The 18216-nt window shown below is 49.5% G+C and overlaps 1 protein-coding gene across 9 annotated transcripts; it reads left to right on the top strand.

The window, feature by feature from the left end:
- The first annotated feature begins 2841 nt into the window (after positions 1 to 2841).
- On the top strand, positions 2842 to 16053 carry CDK16 (cyclin dependent kinase 16). 9 transcript variants are annotated; one of them, XM_077145253.1, is made up of 16 exons: positions 2842 to 3303; positions 8183 to 8390; positions 9036 to 9169; positions 9268 to 9393; positions 9483 to 9539; positions 9637 to 9751; positions 10462 to 10556; positions 10655 to 10717; positions 10977 to 11100; positions 11468 to 11588; positions 11698 to 11795; positions 11880 to 11985; positions 12050 to 12113; positions 12268 to 12358; positions 14573 to 14650; positions 15074 to 16053. In XM_077145253.1, the coding sequence occupies exons 1-16, from the start codon at positions 3292 to 3294 to the stop codon at positions 15112 to 15114; spliced, it is 1533 nt and encodes a 510-aa protein (XP_077001368.1). In that variant the 5' UTR covers positions 2842 to 3291; the 3' UTR covers positions 15115 to 16053. The 9 variants fall into 9 exon arrangements, with proteins under 9 accessions (XP_077001368.1, XP_077001370.1, XP_077001371.1 ...); XM_077145255.1 differs by having other exon boundaries at positions 2843 to 3303; positions 12071 to 12113; XM_077145256.1 differs by having other exon boundaries at positions 2843 to 3303; positions 12071 to 12113; positions 14738 to 16053.
- Positions 16054 to 18216: the final 2163 nt, after the last annotated feature.

Genomic DNA, 18216 nt, shown 5'->3' with positions numbered 1-18216 from the left:
TGGAGGCACAATGAGGCCAAAGTGAGCAGGTACCTGGGTCCAATAAGACTTTATTAATTTGAGGTAGGTTAAATCTTTCCTTCTCCATCTCCTACTATCTGCCATTTTGATGTTGAGAAGTAGCAAAGAGCTGTGTGTGAATAAGTCCTTTAACTTCTCTAATCTGTTCCCACTCTGTGAAGAAGAAAATTGCAACAATCAGGCTGCCAGGGCTTGGTCAACATGACTTTTGTCCTTGGGGCAGATTTCTTCCCACCTGGCACAAAGCACTCAGACCCTGGGCAAGCCTTACAACCATGGTTTCCAGCACCAGAAATGCTTGTGTTGCTCTTGGTACAACTTCCCTGCTACAAAGGGACCTGAAAAACTCTGCTAGACTGAGAAATACCAATGCCTTAAGACATACTTTCCATTTATTATGGAAATTATTTGGCTGAGGACATCTGTAGAGAAAAATGTCCATTCCTGCTTCACCCTTACCTCTTGGCCAGAGGTCTACCTGTCTTCTCCTTGAGGGTCCAGGGTCCCCAGGCCTCTTGCCATTAAGCAGGCTATGGGGGCTGAGGAATATTGATCGGTTAGAGTAGGCAGCAGGAAGACCATCCCTGGCCCCACCAGGACTGCAGAGTTGCTCACACTCCATCCTTGGTTTTGGTGGAGCATTCCAGATAGCTGAAGGCACCAATCTGGCCACCTCCACATCTGTGCCTTCTTCCATTGGTATTGGCTGCTAGTGCCCGGGAATACCACTTTTGCCTCTGTCCCTCATCTGACGAGAAACCCTTTCCTCTATCCCACTTAGAAACAGACTCCTTTGGAGGAATTGCTCAGTTTATCCTCACCTCTGTTGCTTTCTGGGCCATCTCTAGACCCCAGGCACAGTGTATGCCTTTGCCTCTCTCCCTCTTGTGACACTTTTCTTCTTGGCCTATTGTGCTTGGGTGACCTCAGTAGCCCATAGATCCTTTTTATTTCTCACCAGGATAGGGGGGACATTGCAGGTAGAAATGTTTTACATCTCATGATTGGTAGTGATGCTAGCTCTGTAGATCAGGTGGAAAGATTTGAGTTAAGTTTTTCCTACCACAAGTGCTTTTTTTCTATTATAACTGCTCCAGAGTACCCTAAATACTCCATGCCCCCATCTTCTGTCTCTACCATTTGAGGCTTGCACATAAACTATTCTGCCTCCTTTTTCCACTATCCCAGCTCTTTGGTGCTCTAGATACCTTGTTCACTCTGTCCCCTTTGCACCACCATTACAGCCCCACAGACACTTCTGCCTTTTCATCACAGCACCTTATTTCACCTGACAAGCTTCTCCATCAAGACTAGCTTGAGTCACCCATGAATCCTGATTCCATCTTAGCCCCCATACCGACTGTTTTACAATTCTGTCACATTTGACTACCATTCTAACACCAGCATGGTAGACCAGGACTCAGCAGGCAGGGGCTGGGTTACTGCACTGAGTCCCCTGCACCCAGCAGGCACAGATGACAGGGTGGGACAAGGGTGTCTCCTTGTCTTTGTCCTTGGAATTTTTGCCCTTCAGGCATTCAGCAAACAGTGTGAGATGGTGTTTCAAGGTGTTGGGGACAGGGTAGTCATAAAACAAATACTTGTCTTTGTGGGGCTTATGTTCTGCTAGTGTGAGACCTAAAATACACAATAAATGTAAGTAAAATTGTATGTTCGAAGTTGATCAGTGCTATTCAAGAAGCAAATAGACCCTAGTCTGAAGATCTGGAGTGATGGTGCAGGTAAACATTTTTAAATAGGGTAGTCAAGGCAGGCTTCCTGGAGGTGACACTGAAACAAGGATTTGGAGGAAATGAGGGAATGATCCATATGAATATCTGGGGGAAGAACATTCTAAGTGGACAGAACAGCAAGTGCAATGTCCCTGAGGTTGGGCTGTCCCTGCTTTATTCCGGAACAGCTAAATAGAGGCTAATACGCCGGTCGGAATGGGTAGGTGAGGTTAGGGAGGGGATGGGCCCTACCATCTAGACGTGCTAAGTACTTTTAAAAGTCTTTGCCAAATATTTCCACTCCCATTAGGGGCAGTAAATCCTCGCTAGTCGGAAACTTCCTCAAACTCCTAACCTGGTATAACCAAGGCTGACATAAAGGGAAGCCCTGGGAAGGAGGAGAGGCTGGCTTTGGATCGTGCGCAGTGTAAGGATGTCCGGAAGGCTTGCCAAAGGTTGCAGCCATTTGAGCTGAACTTGGTGATACTCTTCAGGCAGAGAGGGTCAGAAATTAGGCTTGCCTGACAGTGCTTGGCACACAACAGTTCCACAGTAAATAAAGATAATAGAAATAGCCGCGGAGCAAGTGACAGCCGCTAACAGGGTTTCGGCAGGAAAGAAGAGGTTAATTGGAGGGATGCAAAGAAAACCCAACTCAGGGCATTTACGCACATGCCGGCAAGACGAGGAAGAATGACCCTTGCCAGCCCAAACCTCAAGCCTGCGCAGTAACAGAGCCCGCCCCTCTAAAGATCCGCCTTTCCTCTCTTCTCAGTCTTGACTCCACCCCACTGGCCTCGTTGGGGGAGATGGGAGGGGTGAGAGGCGGGACGAAATCTGATTTAACACTTTCTACCAATCACTTTGCGGGATATTTGGCTTGTAGTGAGACGCTCAGAACAAAAAATCCTCCCTCCCCTCCTCCTCGTTGAAAATGAAAACCAAAAAAAAACCAGGCTGAGGCAGGGGAGGAGGGCAGGGAAATCACTCCTCTTCAGCCCAGACACGCCCTTCATTCTTGCGCTGCCTCACCCCAAAAAGCAAACCCGATTGGCTGGGTGGTAGCCTCAAAGGGCGGGGCCTCACGCCTTCACAGTGGGAATGAGCGGAGTGGGGGTTCAGCCGGGTGGGGCTAGACTCTGTCCTATCTAAAGTGGTAAAAGCCAATGATTCTCCAGGCCGCTGCTCCTAGAAAAGTCATTTTCTCGTTAATCTTTAAAATTTCTGTCTCCTGAGGGACCTCGAGGGACTAAGACGGACTGCTTTATCTATCTTCCTCCTTGCAAAAGTGGCAAGTCCCATTTACCACCATGGGGATGTACCAAGTGAGACCAAGTAGTGGGGAGCAATGGTGACTGGCACGCCTGGTTACTGGTTACTGCCCACGTCGGTGGTAGGAAACTTCTGGCAAGATCGGTACTGAGTACTAAAACAATCCCTAAACTTCCCCCTGGCGCCGTTCCAGGGCCGGCGCCACATTTCCCTGTGGGCGCGCAATGGCCGCGCCCCCTCCCGCTGTGGACGGGTCTTTTGGTACATGCAGTCGGAGGTGAGTTCCCTCCTTCCCACTTCACCCTGTTCAGCGCGTGCGTGCGCATGCGCGGAGCGTGGCGCGCGCGGCGGCGGTTGGGCCGTTGGCTATTCGGCCCTGGGATCCGCCGCGTCTCCGCTAGCAGTCGGGGCTGAGCCGCGAGCCGTGAGCACTCAGACTCTAGCCGGCGCCAGCAAGCCCGGGGGCATCGCCCGTAGCGGCCGAGCTCATGGCCGGCTGAGCGGGACGCCGCCTCCGCCTCAGCCACCGCCGCCGCCGCCGCCTCCTCCTCCTCAGCCGGCGGCGGCCCGGGCCCAGCAGCCATGGCCGAAGACTACTGGGACGGGCGCCTGCGGCGAGCAGGAGGAGAAGGAGGTCGCGCGGCCTCAACCCGGGCCGCCGCCCCAGGCGCCGCCGCGCCGGCTTCGCGGCACTGAGGTTGTACGCGCGCCCCCGCCGGTAAGCTCGTCCTCGAGACTAGGGGTCGAGGCCGCCCAGTATCTTATAGAACCAACCTCTAACCCGGGCGATGCTCGGGGGTCTGAGCTGCTTTGTCGCCATGCACCCCCCTCCCCCAGCGAATTTCCCAGAGTGCACCGGGAGCGGGGGTCATTCGGAGCCTCCCTGACCTTGGCCCCGCCCTGGGCCCGATCTGGGAGCTGGGATGGGAAGTCCTGTGGGTGCTAATGGGGGAGCAGGGTGTTTGAAGGACCAGAGGGTGTGGAGGTGGGTGGCCGAGTGGTGGAAGAATCAAGGTTTGCTAATGGGGAACTGAGCTGTAGAGGGGTCGGTATGTGGTAGTAGGTCTTAAGGCTATGTAAGGTTTGAGGCCCATTGTGCTAATGAGGCAGGGCAGGGCGGTCGAGGGACCGAGAGTATATAACGGTGTGTAGGGCGGGGGGTGGGGGTGGGGTACCCGGATAGGGTAATGGTGTTATAGCCGTAGAAATAGGGTGGTAGAGGTATTAGGTTTGCTAATAGGATCAGAGCTCTGAGGCTCCTGTGTAGGGGTATTAGGGTTCAGGATGGTGTTAATACTGTGTTTTTGTCCATGGGGATAGGAGGTGCAAAGTTTATAGAGTGTGCTCATCGAGGACAGACAGGGTAGTGGTAGGTGTAGGTGTAGAGTGTGTGGTAATGGGCCATAGCTGTAGAGGATATGTTGCCTGTGGTAATGAGGATCAGATAGTTGTGAGGCCCAGTCTGTGTTAATGGGGGCATAGTGGAGGAAGGACCTGGTGGTGTATAATGGGTATCAGGGTTGTGTGTATGTGTGAAGCATCTCTACAAAGTTCACTGTGGTCAGGATGGTGTAAGATGGGTGTGTGTGTGTCCATGAGGGCAGGGGACAGGGAATGTGAGACTCTCAGGGTATGCTAATAAGGGGTGAGGTGCTATATGAAGTTCTAATGACTGCTAATGTGAGTTTAGATCCATGGAGGAAGTTATATGTGTGCCAGTGGTGGGGAAAGAGGGGGAATGGTCAGAGCTGTATTGAGGTCTAGAGTGCTAGTGAGTGTCAAAACATTGTGAGGACAGTGTATGTTTGTGTCCGTGGAAGACTGGTGTGTTGAGTTGCTAATAGAGGGCAGAGTTGTAGAGGTGATCTGATGTATATTAAGGGGGGATCAGGGCCTTGAAAGGACCCAAGTGTGAATCAGTAGGGGGCATAGCTGTGGAGGGGTTGAAGCAAATAGAAATAAAGGACAGGAATATGTGAGGACCCAGGTGTGCTGATGTGGATTAGAGCCATGGAGGGCTGAAGCGTGTGCTAATGGGGATCAGGACTGAATGAAGACATATATGCACTAATAAAGTTCAGGCCATTATAAAACAGTGGGTTTGTGTGTCTCTGGGGAATAAGGCTGAGTAAGGATTCTGGGAGGCAGGACTGTATGCTAATAGGGGTCAGGGTGGAGTGAAGATCCAGCTTGTGCTGATGAGGGGTGGGGGGCTAGCAGGCCGCGGGGTGGTGGAAGGACCACAACATGTGTTAATGGTGGTCATAGTTGTGGAGGGTTCTGACTGTGTGCAAAAATGGGTCAGGGATCTGCAAAGTTCAGTTTGTGTTAATGGGATTCAGGGCAGTGTGAAGGTCCAGTGAGTGCTAATGTAGGTCAGCTGTAGAGAGCCCCAAGTGCATGCTAATAGTCAGAGTCACCTAGGGAGGGGGAACAGTTTGTTAATAGGGGTCAGTGCGGTGGAGAGGCCCAGTGTATCTTTACCAGGAGTAGAGAAGTTTGGAAATCCAGGGCATGCTAACGGTAAGGAGGGGACAGAGCTGAGACAGTTCAACGAGTGTTAATGTGTATCAACTATAGAGGGGATTGAGCGAGTTCATGGAGTATCAGAGTCCGTAGGGGGTAGTGCATAAATGGGGGTCAGCGCAGTGGAGAGGTTGACAGGCAGCAGGGCCATGGAGGAACCCAAAGATGGGGAGAGAAGAGTTACTTTAGCCCCACCTCCCACCCGTGCTGACAGAGTTCAGTGTTATATGTTAGAGCTTTGTATGCTGATGGACGTAGGAGTTAAGCTGTGAGTCCTTCCTGAGAGTTCAATGTGTAGGGAAGGAAGCAGGAAGCTGTGAGGATCCAGTGTGTGCTAATGGAAGTCAGGACAGGATAAGGATGGTGGATATCTATGGGAGTTAGTAGGGTGTGAAGACTGTGTCCTCCTTGGTCTGTGTGGTATGAAGTGGTAGGTGTCCTTGGGTGTGAGAGTAGTCTGAGGGTGGATGTATGTATGTCTTCAGGGATCGGGAAGGACATGTGCCCGTTTTTTGTGTGTGGAGCTGTGTGTCAGGTTTATTGTTCCTTCCTTCACTGTTTCCAAATCTAAAAAATTCAGAAAACCGAAATGATAATATTCAAGTTTGGCTGCATGTAAATATTTAAAGTACCTGTTCACAGGGACCTGCCCAGGCCACACACATCCCCCGTTCCACTAGGATGTCTCATGATGCAAAGATGTTGTACCCCATTTTCCTAAAATCCCTAAAAGCTGAAATCTGGAGCATGTCCAGCCCCTGGGGTTTCCAGTCAGAGGCCATGGACCCATAGCTCCCCATCTCCCATTCAGCCCTAATTACAGCTCCTTCCTTCTACCGCAGTATGCAAAGCAACTGGATGTCAATGCTGTATGGGGGCACAGGACAGTCTTAGGGAGCTGGGTTTGCTTTACTTGGCCTCGTGTCCAGTGCGTCTGCCTCCTGGGTCAGGATTTTTGTTGTTGTTTTCTGTGGGGGGCTTCACCCTTTATCTGAAGTTTTGACTGCTAGGCTGGCTGCTCATACTCCCTGGGAGCAGTAAGGTTAGGGAAGGGGCCTTTTAAAGTAGCAGATACCGACTTCTCTCCTCAAATCTAGCCCTAGCCTCATACTCTACCTTCTTTGGGCCCAGGGCCATCTTAGGCCCTGCTGTGAGACCAGATGGTTCCTGGGCCAGGTCTTTTCCTCTCCCCATTGGCTCATAGCCCAGGAGGAAGTGAGTAAGGAAGGCCTTTTGGTGGCCTGTTCCCTCCAGCAGCCCCATCTAGGTCATCTTCCTGAGCCACTTTGTCTTGGGGTTGTTCATGAGTAGCAAGGACTCAGCCACCTTAGTGGAAGTTGGTCCTAGGCACTCTGCTCTTTATTCATTGATTTTTGCCAGAAGTGCTCTTTGAGCATCTACTTTGTGTAGTCACTGTTCTAGGTTCTGAGGATATAGCCATGACCTGAACAGACAAGTTATCTTTACCCTGATGGAGCTTATCTTCTAGTGGTGGCAATGAGGAAACAGATAGAAAAAGTAAAGAAACAAGTAAGTAGATTATTTATGATGAGGTGAGTGCTAAAGGGAAAATAGGCAAGGCAAGGGAGAGCAAGATGATTGAGATATTTAAATAGGGTTGTACTTGTACTTTAGGGCTCACTAAAAAAGGTGATATTTGAGCGATGGCCTGAAAGAGTTGAGGGAGTAAGCTATTTGGAAATCTGGGGGAAGGGTGTTTTAAATACAGATCACCCTTCTGTACAAAGGCCCTGAGGTGGTACTGTGTTGGGTGTGGTTGCAGAATAGCAACTAGGAATGATCAAGGAAGAGTGAGTGAGTGAGGTAAAAGGGGTTAATGGGGACTAGGGCATTTATTTGGGATGATAAGGAAGATATAGTACACTCTTCAGTAGAGAAATGTGACTTGGCTTGAATTATAAAAATCTGGGTGTGGCCCAGCCCCATTGAACCTTTTTAGCAGCCCTGAGAACAGCTGGTGAGACACACACCCCCCCAACTCTACCCAGTGGTTGGGTCTGTGCAGGATTCCCCTTTCTCTGCACCCCCATCTGAGTAGGCCAGTGGGGTGGTCTACTAGTTGCCTTGACGATGGTTGCTGGGGTTGCTGGGGGTGGCGGGAGCATCCCTTTGGCCACAGGAAGCATTCTGCCTTGGCAGTTGGGGGTGATGTGGGGCTGGTGCCAGCGGAACATGCCATTTTACGGGCGTTCCTGGGGCTGTGTCAATGGTCTTGCTGCCCTGGGCGAGCCCCTTGCCCCACCTACAGCTGGAGCTGCCGCTGCCACTGCACCTGTGAATGCCTGCTGTGGAGCCCTCTGCTCCTACAGTGAGGCTACCCCCATAGAGGTCAGTACCCCAGTTTGTGGGCCTTTGCCCTCAGCCAGCCACCCAAGCCTGAGTACCCAGGTGGAGCACTTAAGAACAGGGGCCCAAGGGGCTGGCTGTGGTTGGGCAGGCACTAACCAGAGTTCCCATTCATGCCAGGCTTCCAGGAATCCTACGTGGTTTCAGGGGTCCACAAAGGTTCATGTCAGTTCCCTCCCACTAGGTTGTATGGATTTCAGGGGCTCATAGTGGTCAGGCAGATGCTAATGTGGGGCCCCTTCTTGTCTCTGCCCCTTGCTCAGGTTGCCATGGATCGGATGAAGAAGATCAAGCGGCAGCTGTCGATGACACTCCGAGGGGGCCGAGGTATAGACAAGACCAATGGTGCCCCTGAACAGATAGGCCTGGATGAAAGTGGTGGTGGCGGCGGCAGTGACCCTGGAGAGGCCCCCCCACGTGCTGCCCCTGGGGAGCCTCGCTCTGGACGAGGCCCACTCAGCTCTGCACCAGGTGGGTCCACTTACCACTACCCCCCTCCCCATCCTCACCCAAACTGGTTCCCAGGTACTGTCTCCCAGCCAAATTCTTCTTAGATTTGTGTTATTTTTATTTTCCTTTCTCCATTTTCTCTCCCCTTCCTATCCTCCATGTATTCTCTTCTCCCCTTTTTCTGCCCATCCTCTCTCAACACCCTCACTTTGTCCATCTATGTTTCTTTCCTTGGCTTTGTGCCCAAACCATAGGGAGATGAAGGGTGCCCTGCCTGCCACAGCTGGCCCAAGCCTCCCCCTTCTGCACTCTGTGATGGCCCCCCAAGTCTCCCCATTCCTGCTTGCCCTGGGCCTGCCTCCCCAGTGCCCTTGACTCCTTCTGTTGCTACTTGCCCGGCTCTGGTTCAACTGCAATCTCAGCTTATCCGCTGGAACTGGGTGTCCATTAGGTGACTATTGGTCCATCCCCTCATCTTCCATTCACCCTGTCCTGGACCTCTGCTGGGCCCTGCTACTCTCCCTGAGGGATTCCAGGCTGCTCTGGAGGTCATCTGCATGCGTACGTGTGGTGAAGGAATGTGTTGTGTTGGGGAGAGGTGATCTGGGGCTTCTGACCCCACCTGGCCTGCCCCCTTCTCCACCCACCCTCCCCCGGCCCCACCAGAGATTTTGCACGAGGACTTGAAGATGGGGTCTGATGGGGAGAGTGACCAAGCTTCAGCTACATCATCGGATGAGGTGCAGTCGCCAGTGAGGGTGCGCATGCGCAACCATCCGCCACGCAAGATCTCCACTGAGGTGCTGAACCCTGCCCTGCGTTGGAGGGGATGGAAATGGTGGTTGGACCTGGGAAGGTGAGATTCATGGTCCTGTTTCTCCACCATCTCCCCTGCCAGGACATCAACAAGCGCCTATCACTACCAGCTGACATCCGGCTGCCTGAGGGCTACCTTGAGAAGCTGACCCTCAATAGCCCCATCTTTGACAAGCCCCTCAGTCGCCGCCTCCGCCGTGTCAGCCTGGTGAGCATCTCCTCTTCCTGTCCCATCTCCTCTTCCTATTCTAGTCCCCTCCCCTGAGCCTGCTTCAACCTGCTTTCTTTACTCTGCAGTCCGAGATTGGCTTTGGGAAACTAGAGACCTACATCAAGCTGGACAAGCTGGGCGAGGTGAGGGACAGCCAGGAGACCCATGGTGGGGTTGGGGATGAATGGTAACTCTGCTACCTCATAGCTCCTCTTCCTGTTCCTCTTCCTCATATACCAGGGCACCTATGCCACTGTCTACAAAGGCAAAAGCAAGCTAACTGACAACCTTGTGGCACTCAAGGAGATCAGGCTGGAACATGAAGAGGGGGCACCCTGCACCGCCATCCGGGAAGGTACAGACCTCTACCCTCTCTGCACAGGCTTCCTAGACACCCACCACCACCACACACACACACCAGCACATGTATGCATGCTCCATGGTGAGAATAGAAGCTGGGGGTCTGGGACTCCCTGGCATTCTAAGTTCCGTGCCCTTGCTCTCCAACTTCTCAAGAAAGTACCTATAATCAGGGTGACCAGGAATCCATTTCTGTTTGAAGAAAAGGCAGATGATTGAAACATGAGGGTGCTTACTTTGGTTCTGAGAGAATCCTTGAAAGCGTTCATTGATTTACTCAACATAACAGTTTCTAGTCAGAGAATAGTACATAGAATGAATCTGAATTATATAGAAATTGAGTGTTCAAACTCAATTTTACATGATGCTGCAGGCTTGTGTCTGTGTACTGAGGGTTGGAGTAAGGCCCCTTTTCAGATACCAAAAAAAAAAATGGTGATGGAAATGTAGTATCACATGTCTAGGGCTATAATCTCAGGTTCTTGCTTGACATTCTTCATCAAGCCTTAGTTTCCATTTTTGGAATATAGGAGCACAGCTTCCTACCATAAGGTAGATTGGAACCGGTGACTGCGAGGCAGTACCCCAAACTGCATGGGGAAAGAAGGAAATCCTGAGCCCATCCCTGTCTGCTCCTTGTCCTCATCTCTAACCTGAGGGTGTACCCTTGACTCTTCCTCCATCCCACCCCCATGCTTCCTGCAGTGTCCCTGCTCAAGGACCTCAAACATGCCAACATCGTCACACTACACGACATTATCCATACCGAGAAGTCTCTCACCCTTGTCTTTGAGTACCTGGTAAGGTTGGGTGGCTGAGGGTCCCTGGGGGAGGTGGGGAGATGGCCAGGAACCATAAGATATGATCCTTGTCTCTATACCTCCTCTTCTTTCCCCAGGACAAGGACCTGAAGCAGTACCTAGATGACTGTGGGAACGTCATCAACATGCACAACGTCAAAGTGGGTGTGGGGCAGGAAGCGGGGCCACCAGGGCATAAGAGGGCTCCCATTTACCCACTTTAACCCACAAATCTCCCAGAAACAGACTTCCCATTCAGCGATTTTGCTGGGAGCCCTTGGAGGGCAGGGCATCAGAACTCTGTCCTCTTTTGTGTGACAAGGCTCTGTGCTCGTCTGTATTTGGGAGGGAGAACGGTACCTGCTGGGGTTGGACTGGTGTATACTTCTTGACCTCTGCCTGCTGTTCCTGGGTCCCCAGCTGTTCCTGTTCCAGCTGCTCCGTGGCCTGGCCTACTGCCACCGGCAGAAGGTGCTACACCGAGACCTCAAGCCCCAGAACCTGCTCATCAATGAGAGGGGAGAGCTCAAGCTGGCTGATTTTGGTACATCTGGCCTCCCCCTTCTTCCCAATGATCTCCTAGCTTTACTGTCTCTACCTCACACTTCCCATGACCACCTAATCTAATTCCCCATCTCTAAGACCTTTGCCCTTAGCCTCTTCTTCCCTATGATCCCCTTAACCTCCCCCTCCCTCTAAACCCCATCCAAACCTTATTCCTTGCCTGCCCACCTGTGCTCGGTCCTTCAAAAGGCCATCTCAGCCCCATCTCTCTCACTTCAGCCTCTCCAGACTTTGCTTATGACACCTGTAGTCGCAACTAGACTCTACCCCAGACTTTGCTCAGGACTACCTCAGTTCTAGCTGTCCGTCTCTCTCTCTCTCTCTCTCTCTCTCTCTCTCTCTCACAGGTCTTGCCCGGGCCAAGTCAATTCCAACAAAGACATACTCCAATGAGGTGGTGACACTGTGGTACCGGCCCCCCGACATTCTCCTTGGGTCCACGGACTATTCCACACAGATTGACATGTGGTAAGGACAGGTAGAGTTGTGGCAGAGGCCATGTGGTGAAGGGGGTGGCTTGATCACAACCAACCAGCCAGCCTAATGCCTCCCTACTCTCTATTCCTTCCCTACCCAGGGGCGTGGGCTGCATCTTCTATGAGATGGCCACAGGCCGACCCCTCTTCCCAGGCTCCACAGTGGAGGAACAGCTGCACTTCATCTTCCGTATCTTGGGTGAGGGGGCATGAGCTCTAGGAACAATTGGCATGCCAGGGAGGCCCTGATAGTTGGCTTGGGGTGACTCCTCTTCCCCTCCAGGAACCCCAACTGAGGAGACATGGCCAGGCATCCTGTCCAACGAGGAGTTCAAGACATACAACTACCCCAAGTACCGAGCCGAGGCCCTTTTGAATCATGCACCCCGGTGAGGCTGGCAGGTGGGTGGGTGGGAGTTAGGGGCCAGAGTGCCCAAACTCAATTTAAAGCAGGTTTCCTTGTCCCTGCGGTAGACTTGACAGTGACGGAGCTGACCTCCTCACCAAGCTGCTGCAGGTGAGACCACCTTCCTGGACCATCCTTGGGGGGCAGGGGGCGGCTCCAGGTGTGGGTAACCAGGGACCCCAGGGACAGGGTCTGGGATGGGGAGGAAGAGAGGCCAACTTGTTGAAGGTACCAATGGTTGTCCCCTACCCCCCACTACGCTCAGTTTGAGGGTCGCAATCGGATCTCCGCAGAGGATGCCATGAAACATCCGTTCTTCCTCAGTCTGGGGGAGCGGATCCACAAACTTCCTGACAGTGAGTGGGGCTGGGGAATGGACTGGTTGGTGGAGGATTATAGGGGACAGCACTGCTGCAGATAGCTCAGTGGGTTGTGTAGGGCTCTGGCTATTCCACCTCTAAGGGAGTACCTCTTGGTCACATGTTTTTTTAAAAATGTAATTCAATCATCTTTTATTCATCTTTTGACAAACATCAGATAATGTGAGCAAAATTATATTACTATAGTTACAACACTTGCTTTATACAAGTGGTAAACATATTAAAGTGGATAAAATTCTCATCTAAAGACATTCTCTACAAATCTGACATACTTATTTTGAATCAGGAAAAAGAAAGCTTATGAAATTTCCATTAGATATCATCGTATAGCAAACTAAATATGACTGCTTTTAAATTAACATCTATCATTTTTTAAAGACTTCAACTTTAGGTTATAGTTAAAATGATGTTTATCTGAAGTTTTATGAAATAACAGAAGCCAACCATACACAAACCTTGTTCACAATTATATCAGTTATTTCATTTAAAGATAAAAAATAATAATAAAAATTAAAAACCCATAAGCAAGAAAATTCTTCTCAGTTTGTAATTTAACAAAATAGCTTCCAATAAGTTATTTCAGAGTATTTTAGATATAGATGGAATTCATAACTAGGTTTCATGACAACTTGAAAAAAATTTTGAAGTAACATTATTTTTATATTTTAAAATATTTTTAAAGTAACGTTATTTCAAAATAGAACCAAGGCATTTAGTATTTTACAATTTCATCCTTTTATACATTTCAGATCCCAAAGATAGCCAAATTAATAATTACAAAACAGGCAGCATCCTGAATATATTTTGTTTGGCAGGTAGAAGAAGGCTTTTTAGACTTTTGAATTAGAATGCCTTCAGGTAGGACTTACTTGTTCTAGTTGACGACAGCCTCTAGCTGCTTCCCACATTTGTTACCTGCTGGGTATATGAGACTGACACGCTGTTTTAAAGATTAAAAACCCTATATTTACTTATAAAAATCAGTTGCACTCACGGAGCAAAAATTCAAATATTATAAACTTGAGGCTAAATCTTACTAGTTATATTTCTACTCTGGAAGAATAGGTCAAACCTAAAATGTCAATTTTCAGACATATATCATTCCTTACTTAACATCAGGCATGTTTGTATATGCGGATATAATATTCTATAAAAAGAATACTGCTATGCACAACCTGAAATCTGATCTGGGTAAATCATTCACACCTGAAACTTATATACTGACTTTTCTTGTTCACATATTGACACTGTAGAAAGTTGCATTTATTACAAAAAAGTCATTTTTTGCCATTTTTCTTTATAGCTTTCTACTGCTTTTACCTCTTTTGAAAAATTTCAAACGTATAGAAAATTAGATGCACTATCCCTTAACCCTTTTATAAATGCTTCCTTGAAAAATGCACAAATCATTAAGTATACAGCACAATTAATTTTCTCAAATTAAACACATAACTGGCACACAGGTCAAGAAACAGAACATTTTAAAGTCCCCCAGAAACCCCCTTTACACTCTCCCCTCCCCAAGGGTTACCACTGTTTTGACTTATAACAGCATAGATAGTTTTCCCTGTCACTCTGTTTTATATAAATGGAATCACACAGGATGATCTCATTTTATATCTGGCTTTTTGGGCATTTTCAAATCTTATTATGTATTCAGGCAAAATAGTATGATGAGTCCCCAAGTACTCATTACCTACATCAGTAGTCAATTTCTATGTTTTAAATTGAATCCAATTATTTTGAATCAAATCCCTTATATTATTTCATTCATTCATAAGTAATTTCAGTATGTATCTCTAAGAGATTTTTTAAAAATAAATCAACTATACTACTCACACCTAAAAAAAAAAGTTGGCCCACTTCTATTTCCCCACTGGATTCATTTAAATCAAATCCCAAACATTCATCACTCCTACTTAACAGACATTAATGCTGTCACTCAGATTTAACAGGTGGTAATTGCAATACCATTATTACACTTGACAAAATGAATTTCTCGGTATCATGTAATAGTCTATGTTCTATTTTCTCTAACTGTAGCTCGTTTATTTGTGGAATTATTTGACAAGTGAAAGTCAGGCCTCTCAAAGAAGTGGCAACTTTTTCTAATTTCCCCAATGGGGCCATAGGTGGGGTAGTCTTGGATGGCCTCATAGGTCTCCAGCTCCGTCTCCCCTCTACCCACAGCTACTTCCATATTTGCACTAAAGGAGATCCAGCTACAAAAGGAGGCCAGCCTTCGGTCTTCGTCCATGCCTGACTCAGGTAAGTGTGGCCCTTCATCCATCTCCCTGCCCACCACCCCTACCTGCTTGCCCACCTACAGCCATCTGCTCTGCTTTCCCCCTGCAGGCAGGCCAGCTTTTCGCGTGGTGGACACCGAGTTCTAAGCTGAGTTCTAAGCCACAGACCCAGGCCCCAACAGGCAGCGGCCGGAGGGATGCCACACCCCTCACAGGGCAGCCCCCGACTACATCCCTCCTGCTTGCTGCCTGCCTATCTGCCTGACCTATGCTCGCCTACCCACATGTTCCCTGCTGCCTGCCTGAACACCCTACCGTTGGCCTGTCAGCCCACCCATTGGCCCATTTGCTGGGTGCTAACAAAGCTCTCATCACTCCTTTGCCTCGTCTGTCTGTCTGTGTTGTCTGTCTATCTGTTTCTCTCTCTCTCTCTCTGTCTCGGCAGTTGCCGGCGGACAGCATGGCCGTGCCAGCCTCCCACACTGAGGCCAGGCATAACTCCCTCCCCATCGTACTCCTTCCCCAGGACCATCACCCCATGGCCAGTCAGGGGTACGGAGCTAGCCCAGGCTGGGGATCTGGACTCAGACAAGACAGCAGCAATGCCTTGGGTCTGAGGCGTCCCCTGCCTGCCTGCCTGCCTTCCTGCCTGCCCCACCTGCCTTGTGTTGTGTGGGCCCTTTTTTGTTTGTTTCATTCATTGTTGTTTTTTTAATTATTTCAAATGAGGTTTTCATTTTTTTAAATGCAATATCTGTATACAGACTGGCTGGGTCCCACCCCTTGTGTGTGGGTCCTCCCACAGTATTTTGTGCAATGAAGTCCCCCTCCCAGCCTTTCAGAGGCAACGACACAGCCCCTTTCCAGAACCCTGACCATCACGAGACCCTGGGGTCAGCTAAGGGAAAGCATGCCTCAGCCACTTGCCTTCCTACCCCACCTGCCATCCCCAGCTGCAGGGGGACCTGGGGACTACCAGAGACTCTGGCAGATGGATGAGGCAGGGGGTCCCACTCTTCCCTCCTGCAGTCCCATAGCCGGGGCCTCCTTCCTTCTCAGGGTCTCCCTAGCCCAGCCCAGCCCTCCTACCCCCCTCCCACTTGGTGCTGTTGAGTAGGGGCCCTGCCAGGAACTGACCAACTCACTGAGGAGCCATAGTGTGTGTATGTGCACAGGCAGGGAGAGGAACACAGGAGGAGCTGTGCCCAGGTGTTACCCTTACCCCTGGGATGAATGAGGCAGGGCAGGGACAGTCTCTAGGGTCAGCCCCCGGATGGGTGGTTACTTTCCCTTCCTCTACCCTAAACCCTGGGGCCCTCAAATGGGGAAGGAGGATGGGGTGGGGGCCCTCTTAGGATTTGGGGGACTAGGTTCCTGAATGCACCATAATCGCTGTATGAAATATTAAAAAGTCTAAAGTGAAAAGCCTGATTTTAAATCCCTGCAAGGGTGGGGGAGAGCTCTTAAGTGGGGTGACTGTTGGGACCTTGGAGAATTCAGTTGGTCCCCATCATACAGAAAAGCAATAGAAATGGGCACAGGACACTTCAAGGCTATGAAGAAGGTATCTAAAGGGTTGTAAATGTAATGGTGCAACATCAAGTTGAAGGAGGTAGAAGCAGGCTGAGTAATGTTGATGGCCTAGGGCTCAAGCAGAGGTAGAAGTTGGTCTTAGCCAATAGGAGGAAAGGTGATAGAGAGGGTGGAGGTAGGTGAGTGTAGTTTGAGAGACTGATTTCTTTTGCCCTGTGAGTGCCAACCCCAATCCCACTATCTTGGGCAAAGCTAAGGCTAGACTTCCAGACAGAACAGGTGGAATGAGCAAAGGCAGGCAAATGTTACAAGTAATAAACCTTATTAAGAGGATGTTTACTGAAGTCCAGAGGTGGTGGCTCAAGGACCTCTAGTCACTCTCCTATATCCCTGTAAATCCTTTAGTGATAGCTGCTTTGACCTCAGAGATGGGAAACCAAGCAGTCAACCAGGCACCCTTTCTCCCTGCCTTCTTGTAAGAGGACTAAAACTTCCATAAGCTCCCTAGCAGACCTCACTTGTCCCTTAGCTAGAATCAGTTGACATGACCACCTCTTGGCAGCAAGGGAGTCTGGGAAAATGAAACTTTGCTAAGGGCACAATTGCCAGGCTAGACTTGGAAGAACTGAAATTCACCCAACTGTTCTGTAGGATCATGGGTGTGGGCAGAGGTTGGCATTCTCTGGAAGGTGGAGAAATTGAGTCAAGCTGGGGAGGGAGCCCAGCTAAATGGGAGAAGGGTGGATTCTGCAGAGGAGTAATGAGGGGAGTCCATAGATCTGACAAGATTCAGCTGGGATTGAAAATTAGCTGTGCCATTTGCTAGACCCAACTTTTTAAATGCCCCTTTCCTTGGGAACCCCCAGGTGAAAGAGCTGCTCCCCTTTCCACCTCAGGACTCATACAAAATGAGCTGTGACTCATCTGTGCCACGTTTGGGCTGGAATTATAATAATAAAGACAATCCCTGCCCCACAGAGGTTAATTGAAATTGGAGCTAAATTATGATATGCAGAGAGGGGTAATGATAGAAAGGGTGTTGAAATTGTGCAGGAAGGGTATTACAGGCCCAGGGACCTATGTGCTTATGGCTCTTGATGTGTGAGGAGGCAAGATTTGTTCTTGCCTGTGGGGACTGGGTGGTGATATTGTGAAGGAAGTCACTCAAACAGACCCAGAATAAGGAGCTTATAGAGAATTGTGGGATGACTAGGGTGGGACAGCCACTCCGCAAGTGGATGCAGGAAAATAGTTATCACTGATAGGTAGTACTGGGAGCTCTAGCACAGAAAAGGGTGGCAGGGCCTAATGCAGTTTCTGAAACAGGGTCAACCCCCCTCCTCCCCTTGGGGACATTTGTCAATGTCTGAAGACTTAATTATCCCAACTGGGGGGAGCAACTGGCATCTAGTGGATAGAGGCCATGGATGCTGCTAAACATCCTATAATGCTACCCACAAGAAAACATTAAGAGGTGCTGAGGTTAAACCTAGGCCTACTGCAATACTCAAACCTTTGAAATTTCAGGATCCTTTATATTCTTAAAGATGTGTGCCCCTCTCCCAAAGGGCTTTAGGTTATATCATGTAGCCTCTGGAAAACTACTGTATAGGTATTAGAGAAAGAGTATCGTGGAAACAGTTTTGATTTTGTGGACCTGGACAAGGCCTGGGGCCACTGTTGGGGCATCCCTGGCCTGGTGTTAAGGTCACAGCTCTAGAGCCTTAATTCCTGAGATTAATAAGGGGAAGGAAATGAATAAATGTTTTTGGTACTCACCTTCTCCCCCCTGTTGCCCATTTGTGGCCTAAGGCAGCCATTTAAGTGCAACACAAACAGCCAAAACACAACATAGGCGTAGTATTGTTTATCATTGCTGTGACCACAACAGACACGCAGAGCTTGGGGCCGACTTCCCTTCAACACACGTTTGTCGAGCGAATAAATCTATTTCAAGAACGGAAACAACTGGCTACAAGACCTGGGTGGCTCCTTGGAGTTTCTGACTTTGCATTCTGGATTTTGACGAATGAGGAAGAGGATAGTGCAATAACT

Source organism: Tamandua tetradactyla, chromosome X (assembly GCF_023851605.1).
Source record: "Tamandua tetradactyla isolate mTamTet1 chromosome X, mTamTet1.pri, whole genome shotgun sequence".
Taxonomy (NCBI): Eukaryota; Metazoa; Chordata; class Mammalia; order Pilosa; family Myrmecophagidae; genus Tamandua; species Tamandua tetradactyla.
This window is presented reverse-complemented; position numbering and strand designations above follow the sequence as displayed.

What these genes read in the sequence shown, in the direction of transcription:
- CDK16 (XM_077145247.1), top strand. Translation starts at nt 7,722, where the DNA reads ATGTGGGGCTGGTGCCAGCGGAACATGCCATTTTACGGGCGTTCCTGG. An exon ending in GCCTCCGCCGTGTCAGCCTG is followed by an intron (nt 9,394 to 9,482) that starts GTGAGCATCTCC and finishes TTTACTCTGCAG; the next exon opens with TCCGAGATTGGCTTTGGGAA. An exon ending in TCCACACAGATTGACATGTG is followed by an intron (nt 11,589 to 11,697) that starts GTAAGGACAGGT and finishes TTCCCTACCCAG; the next exon opens with GGGCGTGGGCTGCATCTTCT.